Raw genomic sequence first — 18,750 nt, 5'->3', positions numbered from 1 at the left:
TGAGGGTGTTGGGGTAAACCAGGGATGGAGAACCCCAAAAGACACAGGAATGGCCCCAAAAGGAGGCTGGGAATGAGGGAGGGGAGGAGGAATGGGGCCAAATGGGTGCTCAGTGGGGTCGGGGGGGTGGGTGGTACGATGGGGGTGATGATGGGATATAGGGATTATGGGATATAGGGATATGGGGGGGTGATGATGGGATATAGGGATTATGGGATATGGGGGGTGATGGTGATGATGGGATATAGGGGATATAGAGATATGGGGGGTGATGAGATATGGGGGGTAATGGGATATGGGGGTGAAGAGATACGGGGGGTGATGGGATATGGGGGGTAATGGAATATGGGAATGATGGGATATGGGCGGTGATGGGATTTGGGGGGTGATGGGATATGGGGGGTGATGGGATATGGGGGTCATGGGATATGGAGGCGATGGGATATGGGGGTGAAGAGATAATGGGGGGTGATGGGATATGGGAATGATGGGATATGGGGGTGATGGGATAAGGGGTCATGGGATATGGGGTGAAGGTATGGGGGGGTGATGGGATATGGGGGGTGATGGGATATGGGGGCGATGGGATATGGGGGGTGATGGGATATGGGGGTCACGGGATATGGGGGGCGATGGGATATGGGGGGTAATGGGATATGGGGGTGAAGAGATATGGGGGGTGATGGGATATGGAAATGATGGGATATGGGGGTGATGGGATATGGGGGCGATGGGATAAGGGGGGTGAAGGGATATGGGGGTCTCGGGATATGGGGGGCGATGGGATATGGGGGGTCCATCCCCCCATAGCCAGCACCGCATCCGGCATCGCTCCGGCCGGAGGAGACACCGCCGAGCGCTCATTGGCCGCCGCCGCTGACCTTCGCCGCGCCTATTGGTCAGCCGCCGCCGCCGTCCCGCCCGTTGCGAACTGTGATTGGCGGAAGCGGAAGGAGCGTCCCTATTGGCTACGCAAAAATGACCAAGAAACGGGTTTTCACCTTAAAACGCCACTTTATGGGCCCGGTACCTGCCGGGGGGGGGGGCTGGGACCACTCACCCTGCTTGGCCCCGCCTCCTTTTCCTCAGCGCGCTCACCGATTGGCTGCCGCAGGGGAAGCCACGCCCCCGTAGGCAGAAGGGAGTCCGGCAGGCCACGCCCCTTACACAGTCGAGGGGGCGTGGTCTAAAGGAAGCCACGGCCCATTATGGAGAGCAGCGGTGGTTACACGCGGGGGGGGGGGCGTGGCCAGAGGGAAGCCACGCCCCCATGTAGAGGAGCGTCATACAAGACACGCCCCTACGGGGGGGGTGTGTGTCAAAATGAAGCCACGCCCCCATATCCCCTTGGAGAGCCGCTCCAGATGCACGTGAGGGGCGTGGCCAGCGTGGAAGCCACGCCCCCAGGCAGAGGCGCGCCGAGCAGGCCACGCCCCTTCCATAGAAATGAGGGGCGTGAACTAAAGAAAGCCACGCCCCCCCCCCCCGGTGGAGAGCCGCGTCACACAGGGGGTGTGGCCAGCGTGGAAGCCACGCCCCTTCAAAGCCACGCCCCCTCTCAATGGAGAGCAGTTGCAGACAGAGGGCGCCCCCACGCGGCCACGCCCCTTCAGAGCCGAGGGGGCGTGGCCAGCGGGGGGGAAATCCCGCCAAAAAGGTGGTGGGGGGGTGGCGGGAAACGGCGTTTTTGGGGTGTCGGGGGCGCGGATTTTGGGGGGGTGGGGGGAGGGGGGCCCTGCCCCCCCCCTCCTCAGAGCTCGTCCTCGAGGTCGGGGCCCTCCTCCGGGAAGTCGCCGGCGGTGACGCTTTGGGGGCGCACGAAGGCCCCGTATTTGGGGGGGCACTCGAAGTAACGGCGGGAGCCAACGCTGGGGGGGAGGGGACACGAGGAGGTGAGGGGGGAGGGGATACAACTGGGGGGGGGAGGGGCAGACAGGAGGTTGGGGGACACAAGGGGATGGGGACAAAGGGGGGGGAGGGGACACAAGGGGGGGGGGAGGGGACACAAGGGGACATGAAGTGGGGTGGGACAAGGAGGTTGAGGGGGAGGGGACACAAGGGGGGTGGGGACACAAGGAGGTTGGTGGGGGGACAAGGGGGGAGGGGACACGGGGGGGAGGGGACAAGAGGAGGTTGGGGGGGACACAAGGGGGATGGGGACACAAGGAGGGGGGAGGGGACACGAAGTGGGGGGGGAGGGGACACAAGGAGGGGGGAGGGGACATGAAGTGGGGTGGGACAAGGAGGTTGAGGGGGAGGGGACACGAGGAGGTGAGGGGGGAGGGGATACAACTGGGGGGGGACACGTGGGGGGTGGGGACACGTGGGGGGTGGGGACACAAAGAGGTGGGGGGGAGGGGACAAGAGGAGGTTGGGGGGGACACAAGGGGGATGGGGACACAAGGAGGGGGGAGGGGACACAAGGAGGGGGGAGGGGACACGAAGTGGGGGGGGGAGGGGGGAGGGGGGAGGGGACACGAAGTGGGGGGGGACAAGGAGGTTGGGGGAGGGAACACAAGGAGGTGAGGGGGAGGGGACACGAGGAGGTTGGGGGGGAGGGGATACAAGGGGGGGAGGGGCAGAAGGAGGTTGGGGGGAGGGGATACAAGGGGGGAGGGGACACGTGGGGGGTGGGGACACAAGGAGGTTGGTGGGGACACAAGGGGGGGAGGGGACACGAGGAGGTGGGGGGGAGGGGACAAGAGGAGGTTGGGGGGGACACAAGGGGGGAGGGGACACAAGGAAGGGGGAGGGGACACGAAGTGGGGGGGGACAAGGAGGTTGGGGGGGGACACAAGGGGGGTGGGGGGGAGGGAACACAAGGAGGTGAGGGGGGAGGGGATACAAGGGGGGGAGGGGCAGAAGGAGGTTGGGGGGAGGGGACATAAGGGGGGGACACAAGGAGGTGCGGGGGAGGGGAAATAAGGAAGTTGGGGGGAGGGGACACAAGGAGGTTGGTGGGGGGACAAGGGGGGGAGGGGACACGAGGAGGTGGGGGGAGGGGCAGAAAGAGGTTGGGGGGGAGGGGACACAAGGGGGGGAGGGGGACACAAGGAAGTGGGGGGGTCTCAACAGAGGAGGTTGGGAGGGGACACAAGGGGGGGGGGAGGGGACACAAGGAGGTTGGGGGGGGAGGGGACACAAAGGAGGGGACACAAAGGAGGTTGGGGAGGGAGGGGACACAAGGAGGTTGGGGGGGTCTCAAAGAGGGGGGGAGGGGACACAAGGAGGTTGAGGGGGAGGGGACACAAGCAGGTTGGGGGGAGGGGACACAAGGAGGTTGGGGGGGCTCAAGGAGAGGGGGGAGGGGACACAAGGAGGTTGGGGGGGGGAGGGGACACCAGGAGGTTGGGGGGAGGGGACAGCAGGAGGTCGGGGGGCAATGGGGGGGTCGGTACCTGCCGTCGTGCTTGCCCAGCGGCTCGTCATAGCGCACCCCCACCCAGTGGCCAGGCTTGAAGTCGGTCTGGCCTGGGGGGAGGGGGGGGAGAACATGGGGGGTTGGGGTCATTTTGGGGGGGTTGGGGTCACTTGGGGGGGTTGGGGTCCTTTGGGGGGTTTGGGGTCATTTTGGGGGGGTGGGGTCACTTGGGGGGGTTGGGGTCAATTTGGGGGGTTGGGGTCATTTTGGGGGGGTTGGGGTCATTTTGGGGCGTTGGGGTCACTTTGGGGGGGTTGGGGTCACTTGGGGGGGTTGGGGTCATTTGGGGCGTTTGGGGTCAATTTGGGGGGTTGGGGTCACTTTGGGGGGGTTGGGGTCATTTTGGGGGGTTTGAGGGGGATTTGGGACATCTTGGTGGGTTTGTGGTCACTTTGGGGGTGTTTTGGGTCAATTTGGGGGGGGGTTGGGGTCAAACTGGGGGTGTTTTGGGCCCCTTGAGGGTGTTTTGGGTGAAATTGGGAGTGTTTTGGGTCAATTTTGGGGTGTTTTGGGTCAATCTGGGGCTGTTTTGGGTGAAATTGGGGGTGTTTTGGGTCAATTTTGGGGTGTCTTGGGTCAATCTGGGGCTGTTTGGGGTGAATTTGGGCTGTTTTGTGTGAAACTGGGAGTGTTTTGGGTCAATGTGAGTGTGTTTCGGGTGAATTTGGGGCCGTTTCGGGTGAATTTGGGGCCGTTTCGGGTGAATTTGGGGCTGTTTTTGGTGAATTTGGGGCTGCTTTGGGAGAATTTGGGGCTGTTTTGGGTCAATCTGGTGAGGCTTTGCGTCAATTTGGGGATGTTTTGGGTGAAATTGGGGATGTTTTGGGTGAAATTGGGGGTGTTTTGGTCAATCTGGGGCTGGTTTGGGTGTAATTGGGCATGTTTTCGGTGAAATTGGGTGTTTTTTGGGTCAAACCAGGTGTGTTTTGGGTGAAATTGGGGGTATTTTGCATGAAATTGGGGGTGTTTTGGGTGAAATTGGGGGTGTTTTGGGTCAAACCAGGATTGTTTTGGGTGAATTTGGGGCTGTTTCGGGTGATTTTGGGGCTGTTTCGGGTGAATTTGGGGCCGTTTCGGGTGAATTTCGGAATGTTTTGGGTGAAATTGCGTGTGTTTTGGGTCAATCTGGGTGTGTTTTGGGTGAATTTGGGATGTTTTAGGTGAATTTGGGGCTGTTTTGGGTGAATTTGGGGCTGCTTTGGGTGAAATTGGGGCTGTTTTGGTCAATTTGGGGGTGTTTCGGGTGAATTTGGGGCTGTTTTGGGTGAATTTGGGGCTGTTTCGGGTGAATTTGGGGATGTTTTGGGTCAATTTGGTTTTTTTGGTCAAATCGGGTGTGTTTTGGGTGAATTTGGGGCCGTTTCAGGTGAATTTGGGGCCGTTTTGGGTGAATTTGAGGCCGTTTCGGGTGAATTTGGGGCCGTTTTCGTCAATTTGGGTCCGTTTCAGGTGAATTTGGGGCCGTTTCGCGTGAATTTGGGGCTGTTTTGGTCAATTTGGGTCCGTTCCAGGTGAATTTGGGGCCGTTCCGGGTGAATTTGGGGCCATTTTGTGTGAATTTGGGGCTGTTTCAGGTGAATTTGGGTCAATTTGTTTTTTTTTCGTCAAATCGGGTGTGTTTTGGGTGAATTTGGGGCTGTTTTGGTCAATTTGGGTCCGTTTCAGGTGAATTTGGGGCCGTTTCGGGTGAATTTGGGCTGTTTTGGGTGAATCTGGGGCCGTTTCAGGTGAATTTGGGGCTGTTTTGGTCAATTTGGGTCCGTTTCAGGTGAATTTGGGGCCGTTTCGGGTGACTTTGGGGCCGTTTTGGTCAATTTGGGTCCGTTTCGGGTGAAATTGGGTGTGTTTTGGGTCAATCTGGGTGTGTTTTGGGTGAATTTGGGGCCGTTTCCGGTGACTTTGGGGCCGTTTTGGTCAATTTGGGGCCGTTTCGGGTGAATTTGAGGCCTTTTTGGGTGAATTTGGGGCCGTTTTGGTCAATTTGGGTCCGTTTCAGGTGAATTTGAGGCCGTTTTGGGTGACTTTGGGGCCGTTTTGGTCAATTTGGGTCCGTTTCGGGTGAATTTGGGGCTGTTTCAGTTGAATTTGGGGCCGTTTCGGGTGAATTTGGGGCTGTTTTGGGTGAAATTGGGTGTGTTTTGGGTCAATCTGGGTGTGTTTTGGGTGAATTTGGGGCCGTTTCGGGTGACTTTGGGGCCGTTTCGGGTGAATTTGGGGCCGTTTTGGTCAATTTGGGTCCGTTTCAGGTGAATTTGGGGCCGTTTCAGGTGATTTTGGGGCCGTTTCGGGTGAATTTGGAGCTGTTTTGGTCAATTTGGGTCCGTTTCGGGTGACTTTGGGGCCGTTTCGGGTGACTTTGGGGCCGTTTTGGGTGACTTTGGGGCCGTTTCGGGTGAATTTGGGTCTGTTTCGGGTGACTTTGGGGCCGTTTCGGGTGACTTTGGGGCCGTTTTGGGTGACTTTGGGGCCGTTTTGGGTGACTTTGGGGCGGTTTCGGGTCCGCGCGGGGGGGCTCTGGGGCCGGCACCTACCCACGTACATGATGGTGCCGCGGCGGCAGGGCTGTCCCGGCACCCGCACCAGGCAGCGGGAGCCCAGCGGCAGCGCCAGCGCCACGGCCTCATCCTGCTCCCGGCGCTGCCGCTGCTCCTGCGCCCGGCGCCGCGCGGCCTCCGCGTCGTAACGGCCCCATTGGCGCTGCCGGAGGAAGCTGCGGAGGGACTCTGGGGGGGGCAAAGGGACAGGGGGGTTGGGGGGGGCTCCATAGGGAAAGGGGGGGCTCCATAGGGACAGTGGGGTTGGAGGGCTCCATAAGGACTGGGGTTGGGGGGTTCCATAGAGACAGTGGGGTTGGGGTGCAGCATAGGGACAGTGGGGTTGGGGGGGGTCCATAGGGACAGGGGGGGCTCCATAGGGACAGTGGGGTTGGGGGGGCTCCATAGGGACAGTGGGGTTGGGGGGGGTCCATAGGGACAGGGGGGTTTGGGGGGGGCCATAGGGACAGTGGGGCTGGGAGTTCCATAGGGACAGTGGGGCTGGGGGGCTCCATAGGGACAGTGGGGTTGGGGGGCTCCATAGGGACAGTGGGGTTGGGAACGTGGGGTTGGGGGGGATCCATAGGGACAGTGGGGTTGGGGGGGGATCCATAGGGACAGTGGGGTTGGGGGAGGCTCCATAGGGACAGTGGGGTTGGGAGTTCCATAGGGACAGTGGGGCTGGGGGGCTCCATAGGGACAGTGGGGTTGGGGGGGGCTGCATAGGGGCAGTGGGGCTGGGGGAGCTCCATAGGGACAGTGGGGTTGGGGGGCTCCATAGGGGCAATGGGGTTGGGGGGGTTCCATAGGGACAAGGGGGGGGGGCTCCATAGGGACAGTGGGGTTGGGGGGGGCTCCATAAGGACAGGGGGGTTGGGGGGGGCTGCATAGGGACAGTGGAGCTCCAAAGGGACAGTGGGGTTGGGGGGGGCTCCATAGGGACAGTGGGGTTGGGGGGCTCCATAGGGACAGTGCTAGGGACAGTGGGGCTGGGAGCTCCATAGGGACAGTGGGGTTGGGGGGCTCCATAGGGACAGTGGGGTTGGGGGGCTCCATAGGGACAGTGGGGTTGGGGGGGGGGGCTCCATAGGGACAGTGGGGTTGGGGGGGGCTCCATAGGGACAGTGGGGCTGGGAGCTCCATAGGGACAGTGGGGTTGGGGGAGGCTCCATAGGGACAGTGGGGTTGGGGGGCTCCATAGGGACAGTGGGGTTGGGGGGCTCCACAGGGACAGCAGGGCCACGATGGGGATGCTGGGAAGGGGGGGACAGGGGTCTTGGGGACACCATAGGAGACACCTTGGGGACACCTTAGGAGACACTTAGGGGACACCATGGGGGTGGCAACACAGTGGGGCTGGCCCCACAGTGTCACTTGGTCCCTGGGAAGGTGGTGGTGGCACCATAGGGACAGTGATAAAGGGGGGACAGTGAGCATTGGGGACACCATAGGGATGGCAGCACAGTGGGGACCCCATAGGGACACCAGGGGGGACCCCATAGGGACACCAGGGGGGATCCCATAGGGTGGCAGCACAGTGGGGACCCCATAGGGACACCAGGGGGGATCCCATAGGGTGGCAGCACAGTGGGGACACCATAGGGACACCATGGGGGACACCATAGGGACATCTTAGGGGACACCATAAGGACAACATGGGGACACCATAGGGACACCACGGGGGACCCCATAGGGACACCCTAGGGGACCCCATAGGGTGGCAGTGCAGTGAGGACCCCATAGGGACATCTTAGGGGACCCCATAACGACAACACAGGGACACCATGGGGTGGCAGCACAGGAGGGACCCCATAGGGACACCATGGGGGACCCCATAGGGTTGGCAGCACAGTGGGGACACCCCAAGGGACACCCTAGGAGACACCATAGGGTGGCAGCACAGTGGGGGCACGGAAGGGACACATAGGGGACACCATAGGGACACCATGGGGGACCCCATAGGGCCACCATGGGGTGTCACACAGTGGGGACACCACAGGGACACCCTAGGGGACACCATGGGGTGTCACACAGTGGGGACACCACAGGGACACCATAGAGGACCGGACCCCATAGGGCCACCATGGGGTGTCAGCCCTGTGGGGACACCACAGGGTCACCCTAGAGACACCATGGGGTGTCAGCACAGTGGGGACACCACAGGGCCACCACAGAGGACCCCATAGGGCCACCATGGGGTGTCAGCACAGTGGGGACCCCATAGGGCCACCATGGGGTGTCAGCACAGTGGGGACCCCATAGGGCCACCATGGGGTGTCAGCACAGTGGGGACACCACAGGGCCACCATAGAGGACCCCATAGGGCCACCATGGGGTGTCAGCACAGTGGGGACCCCATAGGGCCACCATGGGGTGTCAGCACAGTGGGGACCCCATAGGGCCACCATGGGGTGTCAGCACAGTGGGGACACCACAGGGCCACCACAGAGGACCCCATAGGGCCACCATGGGGTGTCAGCACAGTGGGGACACCACAGGGCCACCATAGAGAACCCCATAGGGCCACCATGGGGTGTCAGCACAGTGGGGACACCACAGGGCCACCATAGAGAACCCCATAGGGCCACCATGGGGTGTCAGCACAGTGGGGACCCCATAGGGCCACCATGGGGTGTCAGCACAGTGGGGACACCACAGGACCACCACAGAGGACCCCATAGGGCCACCATGGGGTGTCAGCACAGTGGGGACCTCATAGGGCCACCACAGAGAACCCCATAGGGCCACCATGGGGTGTCACACAGTGGGGACACCACAGGGCCACCATAGAGGACCCCATAGGGCCACCATGGGGTGTCAGCCCTATGGGGCTGGCCCCACCACCCCACCTGGCCTCTTGTCGTAGTCGCTCTCTGCCATCTCGTACTTCTCCACCTGGGACACGTCCTCGTACTCCCCAATGCGGGCGCCGCTGCGGTCGATCACCTGGGGGGGACACCCCGTTTTGGGGTGAAAAAGGGGGGATTTGGGGGTTTCAAAGCCTCTTTGGGGGGAGAAGAGGGGATTCGGGGGGTTTCAAGGCCAGTTTGGGGTTGTGAAGGGGGGATTTGGGGTGAGAAAAGGGGATTTGAGGCTGGGTTTGGGCAGAGGAAGGGGGACTTGGGGGTTTCGAGACCATTTTTAGGGTGAGAAAGAGGTGTTTTGGGGATTTCAAGGGCATTTTGGGGGTGAAAAGGGGGGCTTAGGGTGTCTCTGGGGTGAAAAGGGGGGATTTGGGGGGGCTTCAAGGCCATTTTTCAGGGGAAAAGAGGGGATTTGGGGGGTTTCAAGGGTGTTTTCAAGGTGAAAAGATGGATTTTGGGGGGTCCAATGCCATTTTGGGGGTGAAAAAAGGGGTTTGGGGGGGTTTCAAGGCCATTTTCAGGGTGAAAAGATGGATTTTTGGGGGTCCAATGCCATTTTGGGGGTGAAGAAAGGGGTTTTGGGGGGTTTCCAGGCCATTTTCAGGGTGAAAAGATGGATTTTTGGGGGTCCAATGCCATTTTGGGGGTGAAAAAAGGGGTTTGGGGGGGTTTCAAGGCCATTTTCAAGGTGAAAAGATGGATTTTGGGGGTCCAAAGCCATTTTGGGGGTGAAGAAAGGGGTTTGGGGGGGTTTCAAGGCCATTTTCAGGGTGAAAAGATGGATTTTTGGGGGTCCAATGCCATTTTGGGGGTGAAAAAAGGGGTTTGGGGGGGTTTCCAGGCCATTTTCAGGGTGAAAAGATGGATTTTTGGGGGTCCAATGCTATTTTGGGGGTGAAGAAAGGGGTTTGGGGGGTTTCAAGGCCGTTTTCAAGGGGAAAAGATGGATTTTGGGGGGTCCAATGCCATTTTGGGGGTGAAAAAAGGGGTTTGGGGGGGGTTCCAGGCCATTTTCAGGGTGAAAAGATGGATTTTGGGGGTCCAATGCTGTTTTTGGGGGTGGAAAAGGGGGATTTGGGTGTGAAAAGGGGTTTTTGGGAGGGTTTAAGGCCAGTTTTAGGGTGAAAAAATGGATTTGGGGGTTCCAAGGCTATTTCTGGGGGGAAAACAAGGGGTTTGGGGTGGTCCAGGCCATTTTCAGAGCGAAAAGATGGATTTTGGGTGTTCCAAGGCCTTTTTTGGGTTGAAAAAAGGGGGTTTGGGGTGTTCCAAGGCCATTTTTGGGTTGAAAAAAGGGGTTTGGGGTGTTCCAGGGCCATTTTCAGGGCGAAAAGATGGATTTGGGGGGTTCCAAAGGCATTTTCAGGGTGAAAAAATGGATTTTGGGTGTTCCAAGGCCATTTTTGGGTTGATAAAAAGGGTTTTGGGTGTTCCAAGGCCATTTTTGGGTCGATAAAAAGGGTTTTGGGGTGTTCCAAGGCCATTTTTGGGTGGACAAAAAGGGGTTTGGGTGTTCCAAGGCCATTCTGGGGTCGATAAAAAGGGTTTTGGGGTGTTCCAAGGCCATTTTTGGGTTGAAAACAGGGGTTTGGGGGTGTTCCAAGGCCATTTCTGGGTTGAAAACAGGGGTTTTGGGGGTGTTTCAGGGCCATTTTTGGCTTGAAAACGGGGTTTGGGGGTGTTTCAAGGCCATTTCTGGGTTGAAAACAGGGGTTTTGGGGGTGTTTCAAGGCCATTTCTGGGTTGAAAACAGGGGGTTTGGGGTGTTTCAGGGCCATTTTGGGGTTGAAAAGATGGATTTTGGGTGTTCCAAGGCCATTTCTGGGTTGAAAACAGGGGTTTTGGGGTGTTTCAGGGCCGTTTTTGGCTTGAAACCAGGGGTTTTGGGGGTGTTTTGGGTACCCACGTGCAGCCTGCATCCGTCCCCCAGCGGGTAGGAGCCCAGCAGAGCCTCATCGCAGTCGAGGCGGGCCAGGGGCTCGTCCTCAGCGCTGTAGAGCTCGAGCTCCATGCAGGAGGCCGGGCTGCCCACCACCAGCTCCAGCTTGCACTGCAAGGGAGGCCACGGTGAGGGCCACGAAGGGGAGAGGGGGGGAAAGGGGGCTGGTTCCGCTCGGCAGGGATGGGGGGGTCCATAGGGACAGTGGTGTTGGGAGGAGCTCCATAGGGACAGTGGGGTTGGGGGCTCCATAGGGACAGTGGGGTTGGGGGGGGATCCATAGGGACAGGGGGGTTGGGGGGGGGGGGTCCATAGGGACAGGGGGGTTGGGGGAGCTCCATAGGGACAGTGGGGTTGGGGGGGCTCCATAGGGACAGTGGGGTTGGGGGGTCCATAGGGACAGTGGGGGCTCCATAGGGACAGTGGGGTTGGGGGGTCCATAGGGATAGTGGGGGCTCCATAGGGACAGTGGGGTTGGGCCTTCCATAGGGACAGTGGGGCTGGGGGGGGTTGGGGCTCCATATTGGGACAGTGGGGTTGGGGGGGGGCCCCATAGGGACCGTGGGTATGGGGCCTCCACAGGAACAGTGGGGCTAGGGTGCCCCATAGGGACAGTGGGGTTGGGGCCTCCATAGGGTCAGTGGAGTTGGGGGGCAGCATAGGGACAGTGGGTCTGGGGTGCCCCATAGGGACTGTGGGGGCCCCATAGGGACCGTGGGGCTGGGGCCTTCATCGCGACAGTGGGGCCTCCATCGCGACAGTGGGTCTGGGGTGCCCCATAGAGACAGTGGGTCTGGGGTGCCCCATAGGGACAGTGGGGCTGGGGCCTCCACAGGAACAGTGGGTCTGTGGGGTGCCCCATCGGGACCGTGGGGCTGGGGTGCCCTATAGAGACCGTGGGGCTGGGGTGCCCCATAGGGACCATGGGGCTGGGGCCTCCACAGGAACAGTGGGTCTGTGGGGTGCCCCATCGGGACCGTGGGTCTGGGGTGCCCCATAGGGACAGTGGGGCTGGGGCCTCCACAGGAACAGTGGGTCTGTGGGGTGCCCTATCGGGACCGTGGGGCTGGGGCCTCCACAGGAACAGAGTGGCTGTGGGGTACCCCATAGGGACCGTGCGGCTGGGGCCTCCATCGCGACCGTGGGTCTGGGGTGCCCCATAGGGACAGTGGGAGCCCCATAGAAACCGTGGGTCTGTGAGGTGCCCCATCGCGACAGTGGGTCTGGGTTGCCCAATAGGGACAGTGAGGGGCCCCATAGGGACCGTGGGGGCCCCATCGCGACCGTGGGTCTTGTGGGGTGCCCCATAGGGACCGTGGGTCTGGGGTGCCCCATACGGACAGTGGGAGCCCCATTGGGACCGTGGGGCTGGGGTGCCCCATCGGGACCGTGGGTCTGTGAGGTGCCCCATCGCGACAGTGGGTCTGGGGTACCCAATAGGGACAGTGAGGGGCCCCATAGGGACCGTGGGGGCCCCATCGCGACCGTAGGTCTTGTAGGGTGCCCCATAGGACCCATGGGTGTGTGGGGCGGCGCCGGTACCTTGAGCTCGGCCACCGTGATGCCGGTGCTGTACCGCTTCGGGGCCCGGCGGGCGCTGAGGCTGCTGCTGACCGAGAGCAGCACGGAGCCGGCCCCAGGCCCCACCGCCGCCGCCGCCATCATGGCGCCTCCTTCCCCACAGCGCCTTCTGGAAGCTTCGGCCCGCCTTTGGGCCGAACAGCCAATGGGAGCTGGCTGTGCGCCGCGGGTAGCCAATGGGGGGAGAGACAGAGAGAGAGGCACCGCCCACCAGGTGGGGAAGAGCCAATAGGGAGAGGGGGAAGGGGCGGGGCTGTGCGCATGCGCGGGGCAGCCATGGAGACGGATGGGGCCTACGAGCCGGGCTTCGTGGGGATCCGGTTCTGTCAGGAGTGGTGAGGGGAGCCCCATAGAACCCATGCGTGCCCTATATGTGCCCTATGTGTGCCCTATATGTGCCCTATATGTGCCCTATGCGTGCCCTATGTGTGCTCTATGCGTGCCCTATATGTGCTCTATGTGTGCCCTATATGTGCCCTATGTGTGCCCTATGTGTGCCCTATGTGTGCCCTATATGTGCTCTATGTGTGCCCTATGTGTGCCCTATATGTGCCCTATGTGTGCCCTATATGTGCCCTATGTGTGCCCTATATGTGCCCTATGTGTGCTCTGTACGTGCTCTATGTGTGCCCTATATGTGCCCTATGTGTGCCCTATGCGTGTCCTATATGTGCCCTATATGTGCCCTATGTGTGCCCTATGTGTGCCCTATGTGTGCCCTATGTGTGCCCTATGTGTGCTCTATGTGTGCCCTGTGTGCCCTATGTGTGCCCTATATGTGCCCTATATGTGCTCTGTACGTGCCCTATGTGTGCCCTGTATGTGCCCTATGTGTGCCCTATGTGTGCCCTATGCATGCCCTATATGTGCCCTATGTGTGCCCTATATGTGCCCTATGCGTGCCCTATATGTGCCCTATATGTGCCCTATGTGTGCCCTATATGTGCCCTATGTGTGCCCTATGCGTGCCCTATGTGTGCCCTATGTGTGCCCTATATGTGCCCTATGCGTGCCCTATATGTGCCCTATGTGTGCCCTATGTGTGCCCTATGTGTGCCCTGTATGTGCCCTATGCGTGCCCTATGTGTGCCCTATGTGTGCCCTATATGTGCCCTATGTGTGCCCTATATGTGCCCTATGTGTGCCCTATGTGTGCCCTATGTGTGCCCTATGTGTGCCCTATGTGTGCCCTATGTGTGCCCTATATGTGCCCTATATGTGCTCTATGTGTGCCCTATATGTGCCCTATGTGTGCCCTATATGTGCCCTATGTGTGCCCTATGTGTGCCCTATGCGTGCCCTATGTGTGCCCTATATGTGCCCTATGCGTGCCCTATGCGTGCCCTATATGTGCCCTATGTGTGCCCTATGTGTGCCCTATGTGTGCCCTATGTGTGCCCTATGTGTGCCCTATGCGTGCCCTATGCGTGCCCTATGCGTGCCCTATATGTGCCCTATATGTGCCCTATGCGTGCCCTATATGTGCCCTATGTGTGCCCTATGTGTGCCCTATGTGTGCCCTATGTGTGCCCTATGTGTGCCCTATGTGTGCCCTATATGTGCCCTGTATGTGCCCTGTGTGTGCCCTATGTGTGCCCTATGTGTGCCCTATATGTGCCCTATATGTGCCCTCTGTGTGCCCTATGCGTGCTCTATGTGTGCCCTATGTGTGCCCTATGCGTGCCCTATGTGTGCCCTATGTGTGCCCTATATGTGCCCTATGCGTGCCCTATGCGTGCCCTATATGTGCTCTATGTGTGCCCTATGTGTGCCCTATATGTGCCCTATGTGTGCCCCATATATGCCCTATGTGTGCCCCATATGTGCCCTATGTGTGCTATATATGTGCCCTATGTGTGCCCTACGCGTGCCCTACACGTGCCCTATGCGTGCCCTACGTGTGCCCTGTGTGTGCTCTGTATGTGCCCTATGCGTGCTCTATGCATGCCCTATATGTGCCCTATGTGTACCCTATGCGTGCCCTATGCGTGCCGCATATGTGCCCTATGTGTGCCCTATGCGTGCCCTTTGCGTGCCTTATATGTGCCCTATATCTGCCCTGTGTGTGCCCTATGTGTGCCCTGTATGTGCTCTATGTGTGCTCTGTGTGTGGTCTATGTGTGCCCTATGCGTGTCCTATATGTGCTCTATGTGTGCCCTATATGTGCGCTGTACGTGCCCTATATGTGCCCTATGTGTGCCCTATATGTGCCCTATATCTGCGCTATGTGCTCTATGTGTGCTCTATACGTGCCCTATATCTGCTCTATATGTGCTCTATATGTGCCCTATATCTGCCCTGTATGTGTCCTATATCTGCTCTATATGTGCTCTATATGTGTCCTGTATCTGCCCTATATGTGCCGTATACGTATCCTATACGTGCCCTATATGTACCCTATATCTGCCCTATATGTGCTTTATATCTGCTGTAGATGCGCCCTATATGTACTCTATATGTGCCATATATGTATCATATATGTGCCTAATATGTGCTCTATATGTTCCCTATCTGTACCTTGTATGTGCTGTATATGTAATCTATACCTACTCTATATGTGCTGTATGTGTGCTCTATATGTACCCTATATCTGCTCTATATGTACCCTGGATGTACCCTATTTGTACCCTACATGTGCTCTATAGACCCCTTACATACACATTGTGTGTCCCTTACCTCTTCGTTCTATACCCGCTATGTACCCCTATAAACCCCTCTTTCACCTTATATACCCTATATACTCTCTGTACACAGTCCATACACCACCACACCTCCCTTATGTACCCCTATACGTGCCATATATACCCTATATATCTCTCCTATACCTCCATTTACCTGTATATGCTTCCTATATACCCCATGTGTTTCATATATGCTCCCATATACCCGTGCATAGCCCTATGTACCCCATATATACCCCCATATATGTCTCTTGTACTGCTATATAGCCCCTATGTACACCCCTATATGCCTGTATGCCCACAATGTACCCCCATATATGCCTATATACCCCGCTATACCCCCAATATCCTCCCATATGCCTTCTATATATCATTACATACCCCCTATATATCTCCTGTACCCCCTTATGCCCCCATATATGCCTGTATACCCCTCATATACACCCTATATACACCCTAGATATACTATATACCCCATATACACCCCTATATACCTTCTATACCCCCTTGTGCCCCCGTATATGCCCCATATACACCTATATATTCCCCCATACATGCCTATATATACATGCCTATATACCCCCATATACACCCCTATATACCTTCTATACCCCCTTTTGCCCTCATATATGCCTATATATCCCATATACACCCCATATACCTTCTATACCCCCTTTTGCCCCATATACACCTATATACCCCATATACACCCCTATATACCTTCTAAACCCCCTTTTGCCCCCATATACGCCTATATACCCCATATACACCCCATATACCTTCTATACCCCCTTTTGCCCCCATAGATGCCTATATACCCGCATATACACCCCTATATACCTTCTATACCCCCTTTTGCCCCCATATATCCCATATACACCCCTGTATACCTTCTACGCCCCCTTTTGCCCCCATATATCCTATACCCCCCCCACATAACCCCCCTTTTCCCCCCCCAAGCAACAACATGCTGTACCCCAAGGAGGACAAGGAGAACCGGATCCTGCTCTATGCTGTAAGTGCCCCCCCATACTGACCCCAATGGGATGCAGCAGCCCCCCTAAATCCATATAGCAATGAGGGGGGGGGTTATAGGGACCAGTCCCGGTGTCATAATGGGATAACCCCCCCCCTATAGAACCTTATAGGGTTTGTGCCCCCCATCTCTTTGCCCCCCAGTGCCGCAACTGTGACTACCAGCAAGAGGCTGATAACAGCTGCATCTACGTGAACAAGATCACCCATGAAGTGGAGTAAGTTCATTAAGGAGCTCCTTAATTGGGGCTCCTTAATGATGAAGTGATGGGCGAGGGGGGGGGGTAATTAATGGGGGTAATTAATAGGGGTGAGTTGTTGGGGGTTAATGGGATGAATGGGTTCTTAATGAGGGGCATTAGGAAAGGGGTAATTGGGGCGATGGAGGAGGGGGATTGAGGCAGGGACAATAAGCAAATGAGAGGGACTGAATGAGGTGCTAATTAATATGCTAATTAGTTAATTAAGTCATTGATGAGGTAATTCCCCCCCCCCCCCCTTGCAGTGAGCTCACCCAGATCATCGCGGACGTGTCGCAGGACCCCACATTGCCCCGCACTGAGGATCACCCCTGCCAGAAGTGAGGACCCCCCCCCCCCACAAAGGGGGTGTTGGGGACCCCCCCATCCCCTTAATGCCCCCCCCATCCCCTTAATGCCCCCCCATCCCCTTTCTGCCCCCCATCCCCTTTCTGCCCCCCCATCCCCTTTCTGCCCCCCCATCCCCTTTCTGCCCCCCCATCCCCTTTCTGCCCCCCCCATCCCCTTTCTGCCCCCCATCTCCTTAATGCCCCCCCATCCCCTTTCTGCCCCCCCATCCCCTTAATGCCCCCCCATCCCCTTTCTGGCCCCCCATCCCCTTTCTGGCCCCCCATCCCCTTTCTGCCCCCCCATCCTCTTTCTGCCCCCCCATCTCCTTAATGCCCCCCCATCCCCTTATTGCCCCCCCCATCCTCTTACTGTCCCCCATCCCCTTTCTGCCCCCCCATGCCCTTAATGCCCCCCATCCCCTTTCTGCCCCCCCATCCCCTTTGTGCCCCCCATCCCCTTTCTGCCTCCCCATCCCCTTTCTGCCCCCCCATCCTCTTTCTGCCCCCCCATCTCCTTAATGCCCCCCCATCCCCTTTCTGCCCCCCCATCCCCTTAATGCCCCCCATCCCCTTTCTGCCCCACTATCCCCTTTCTGCCCCCCCATGCCCTTTCTGCCCCCCCATGCCCTTAATGCCCCCCCATCCCCTTTGTGCCCCCCCATCCCCTTTGTGACCCCCCCATCCCCTTTCTGCCCCCCCACCCGCTTCCCCCACATCCCCTTTCTGCCCCCCATCCCCTTTCTGCCCCCCCATCCCCTTTCTGCCCCCCCATCCCCTTATTGCCCCACATCCCCTTTCTGCCCCCCATCCCCTTTGACTGCCCCCCCCCCTCATCCCCTTAATGCCCCACATCCCTTTCTGCCCCCCATCCCCTTTCTGCCCCCCTGTACCCTTTCTGCCCCCCCATCTCCTTAATGCCCCCCCATCCCCTTTCTGCCCCCCCATCCCCATTCTGCCCCACTATCCCCTTTATGCCCCCCATGCCCTTTCTGCCCCCCATCCCCTTTCTGCCCCCCCATCCCCTTTCTGCCCCCCCATCCCCTTACTGCCCCCCTTCCCCTTTCTGCCCCCCCATCCCCTTAATGCCCCCCCCATCCTCTTTCTGCCCCCCCATCCCCTTTCTGCCCCCCCATCTCCTTAATGCCCCCCCATCCTCTTTCTGCCCCCCATCTCCTTAATGCCCCCCATCCTCTTTCTGCCCCCCCATCTCCTTAATGCCCCCCCATCCCCTTTCTGCCCCACTATCCCCTTTCTGCCCCCCCATGCCCTTTCTGCCCCCCCATGCCCTTAATGCCCCCCCGTCCCCTTTGTGCCCCCCTGTCCCCTTGATGCCCCCCATCCCCTTTCTGCCCCCCCATCCCCTTTCTGCCCCCCCCATGCCCTTTCTGCCCCCCCATCCCCTTTCTGCCCCCCCATCCCCTTAATGCCCCACATCCCCTTTCTGCCCCCCATCCCCTTTCTGCCCCCCAATCCCCATTGTCCCCCCCATCCCCTTCATGCCCCTATCCCCTTTATGCCTCCCCATCCCCTTTTATCCCCCCCTCCTTGCTGCCCCCCATCCCCTCAACGCCCCCCTCCCATCCCATTTATGCCCCCCCCATAGGTGCGGCCACAAAGAAGCTGTTTTCTTCCAGTCCCACAGCGCCAGAGCTGAGGTGAGGCCCCCCCCCGACCCCCCCAAACTATCCCCATATCCCCCCCTTTACACCCCCCCATAACCCCTTTGTGTCCCCCCACAGGATGCCATGAGGCTCTACTACGTCTGCACCGCGCCCCACTGCGGCCATCGCTGGACCGAGTGACCCCAAACCCCCCAGTGGGGGCTGTCACCCCAAAACCTCCTGTTCCAGTGCCCCCCACCAGGGTAACAACACCCCCCACACACACACTGGGTGTTGTTTTGGTGACAATAATGGCTATTCTGGGCAAAAAAGGGTGCTCGTGGTTATGGGGTGCGGGTGGTTATGGGGCAGGGGGGGGGGTATTGGGGCCCAAATCACAGCCCTGGTAACCCCAAATGTGCCACTGGGGACCAAATGCATCCCTGGATGTGGGGCTGGGATCCAGGCGGGATCCAGGTTCAGCCCAGCCCAGCCCTCCGGCGC

General features: G+C 58.9%; 2 protein-coding genes across 2 annotated transcripts; one reads left to right on the top strand and one right to left on the bottom strand.

The window, feature by feature from the left end:
- Positions 1 to 1,735: 1,735 nt before the first annotated feature.
- On the bottom strand, positions 1,736 to 12,412 carry TBCB (tubulin folding cofactor B). Its single transcript, XM_062639037.1, has 6 exons — positions 12,301 to 12,412; positions 10,726 to 10,869; positions 8,805 to 8,901; positions 5,953 to 6,144; positions 3,399 to 3,471; positions 1,736 to 1,868 (listed from the first exon to the last, which is right to left on the bottom strand). Exons 2-6 carry the CDS (start codon positions 10,828 to 10,830, stop codon positions 1,751 to 1,753), a joined length of 585 nt encoding a protein of 194 aa, XP_062495021.1. The 5' UTR covers positions 10,831 to 10,869; positions 12,301 to 12,412; the 3' UTR covers positions 1,736 to 1,750.
- Positions 12,413 to 12,594: 182 nt separating this feature from the next.
- POLR2I (RNA polymerase II subunit I) lies at positions 12,595 to 18,500 on the top strand. The gene is made up of 6 exons (XM_062639036.1): positions 12,595 to 12,674; positions 15,982 to 16,036; positions 16,201 to 16,274; positions 16,562 to 16,636; positions 18,249 to 18,300; positions 18,385 to 18,500. The coding sequence occupies exons 1-6, from the start codon at positions 12,601 to 12,603 to the stop codon at positions 18,445 to 18,447; spliced, it is 393 nt and encodes a 130-aa protein (XP_062495020.1). The 5' UTR covers positions 12,595 to 12,600; the 3' UTR covers positions 18,448 to 18,500.
- Positions 18,501 to 18,750: the final 250 nt, after the last annotated feature.

This window comes from Pezoporus occidentalis, unplaced genomic scaffold (assembly GCF_034315485.1).
Source record: "Pezoporus occidentalis ecotype Australia unplaced genomic scaffold, CSIRO_AGI_Poc_V1 ctg598, whole genome shotgun sequence".
Lineage (NCBI taxonomy): Eukaryota > Metazoa > Chordata > Aves > Psittaciformes > Psittacidae > Pezoporus > Pezoporus occidentalis.
Note: the sequence above shows the minus strand (reverse complement) of the source record. Positions and strands in the feature narration are given on the sequence as shown.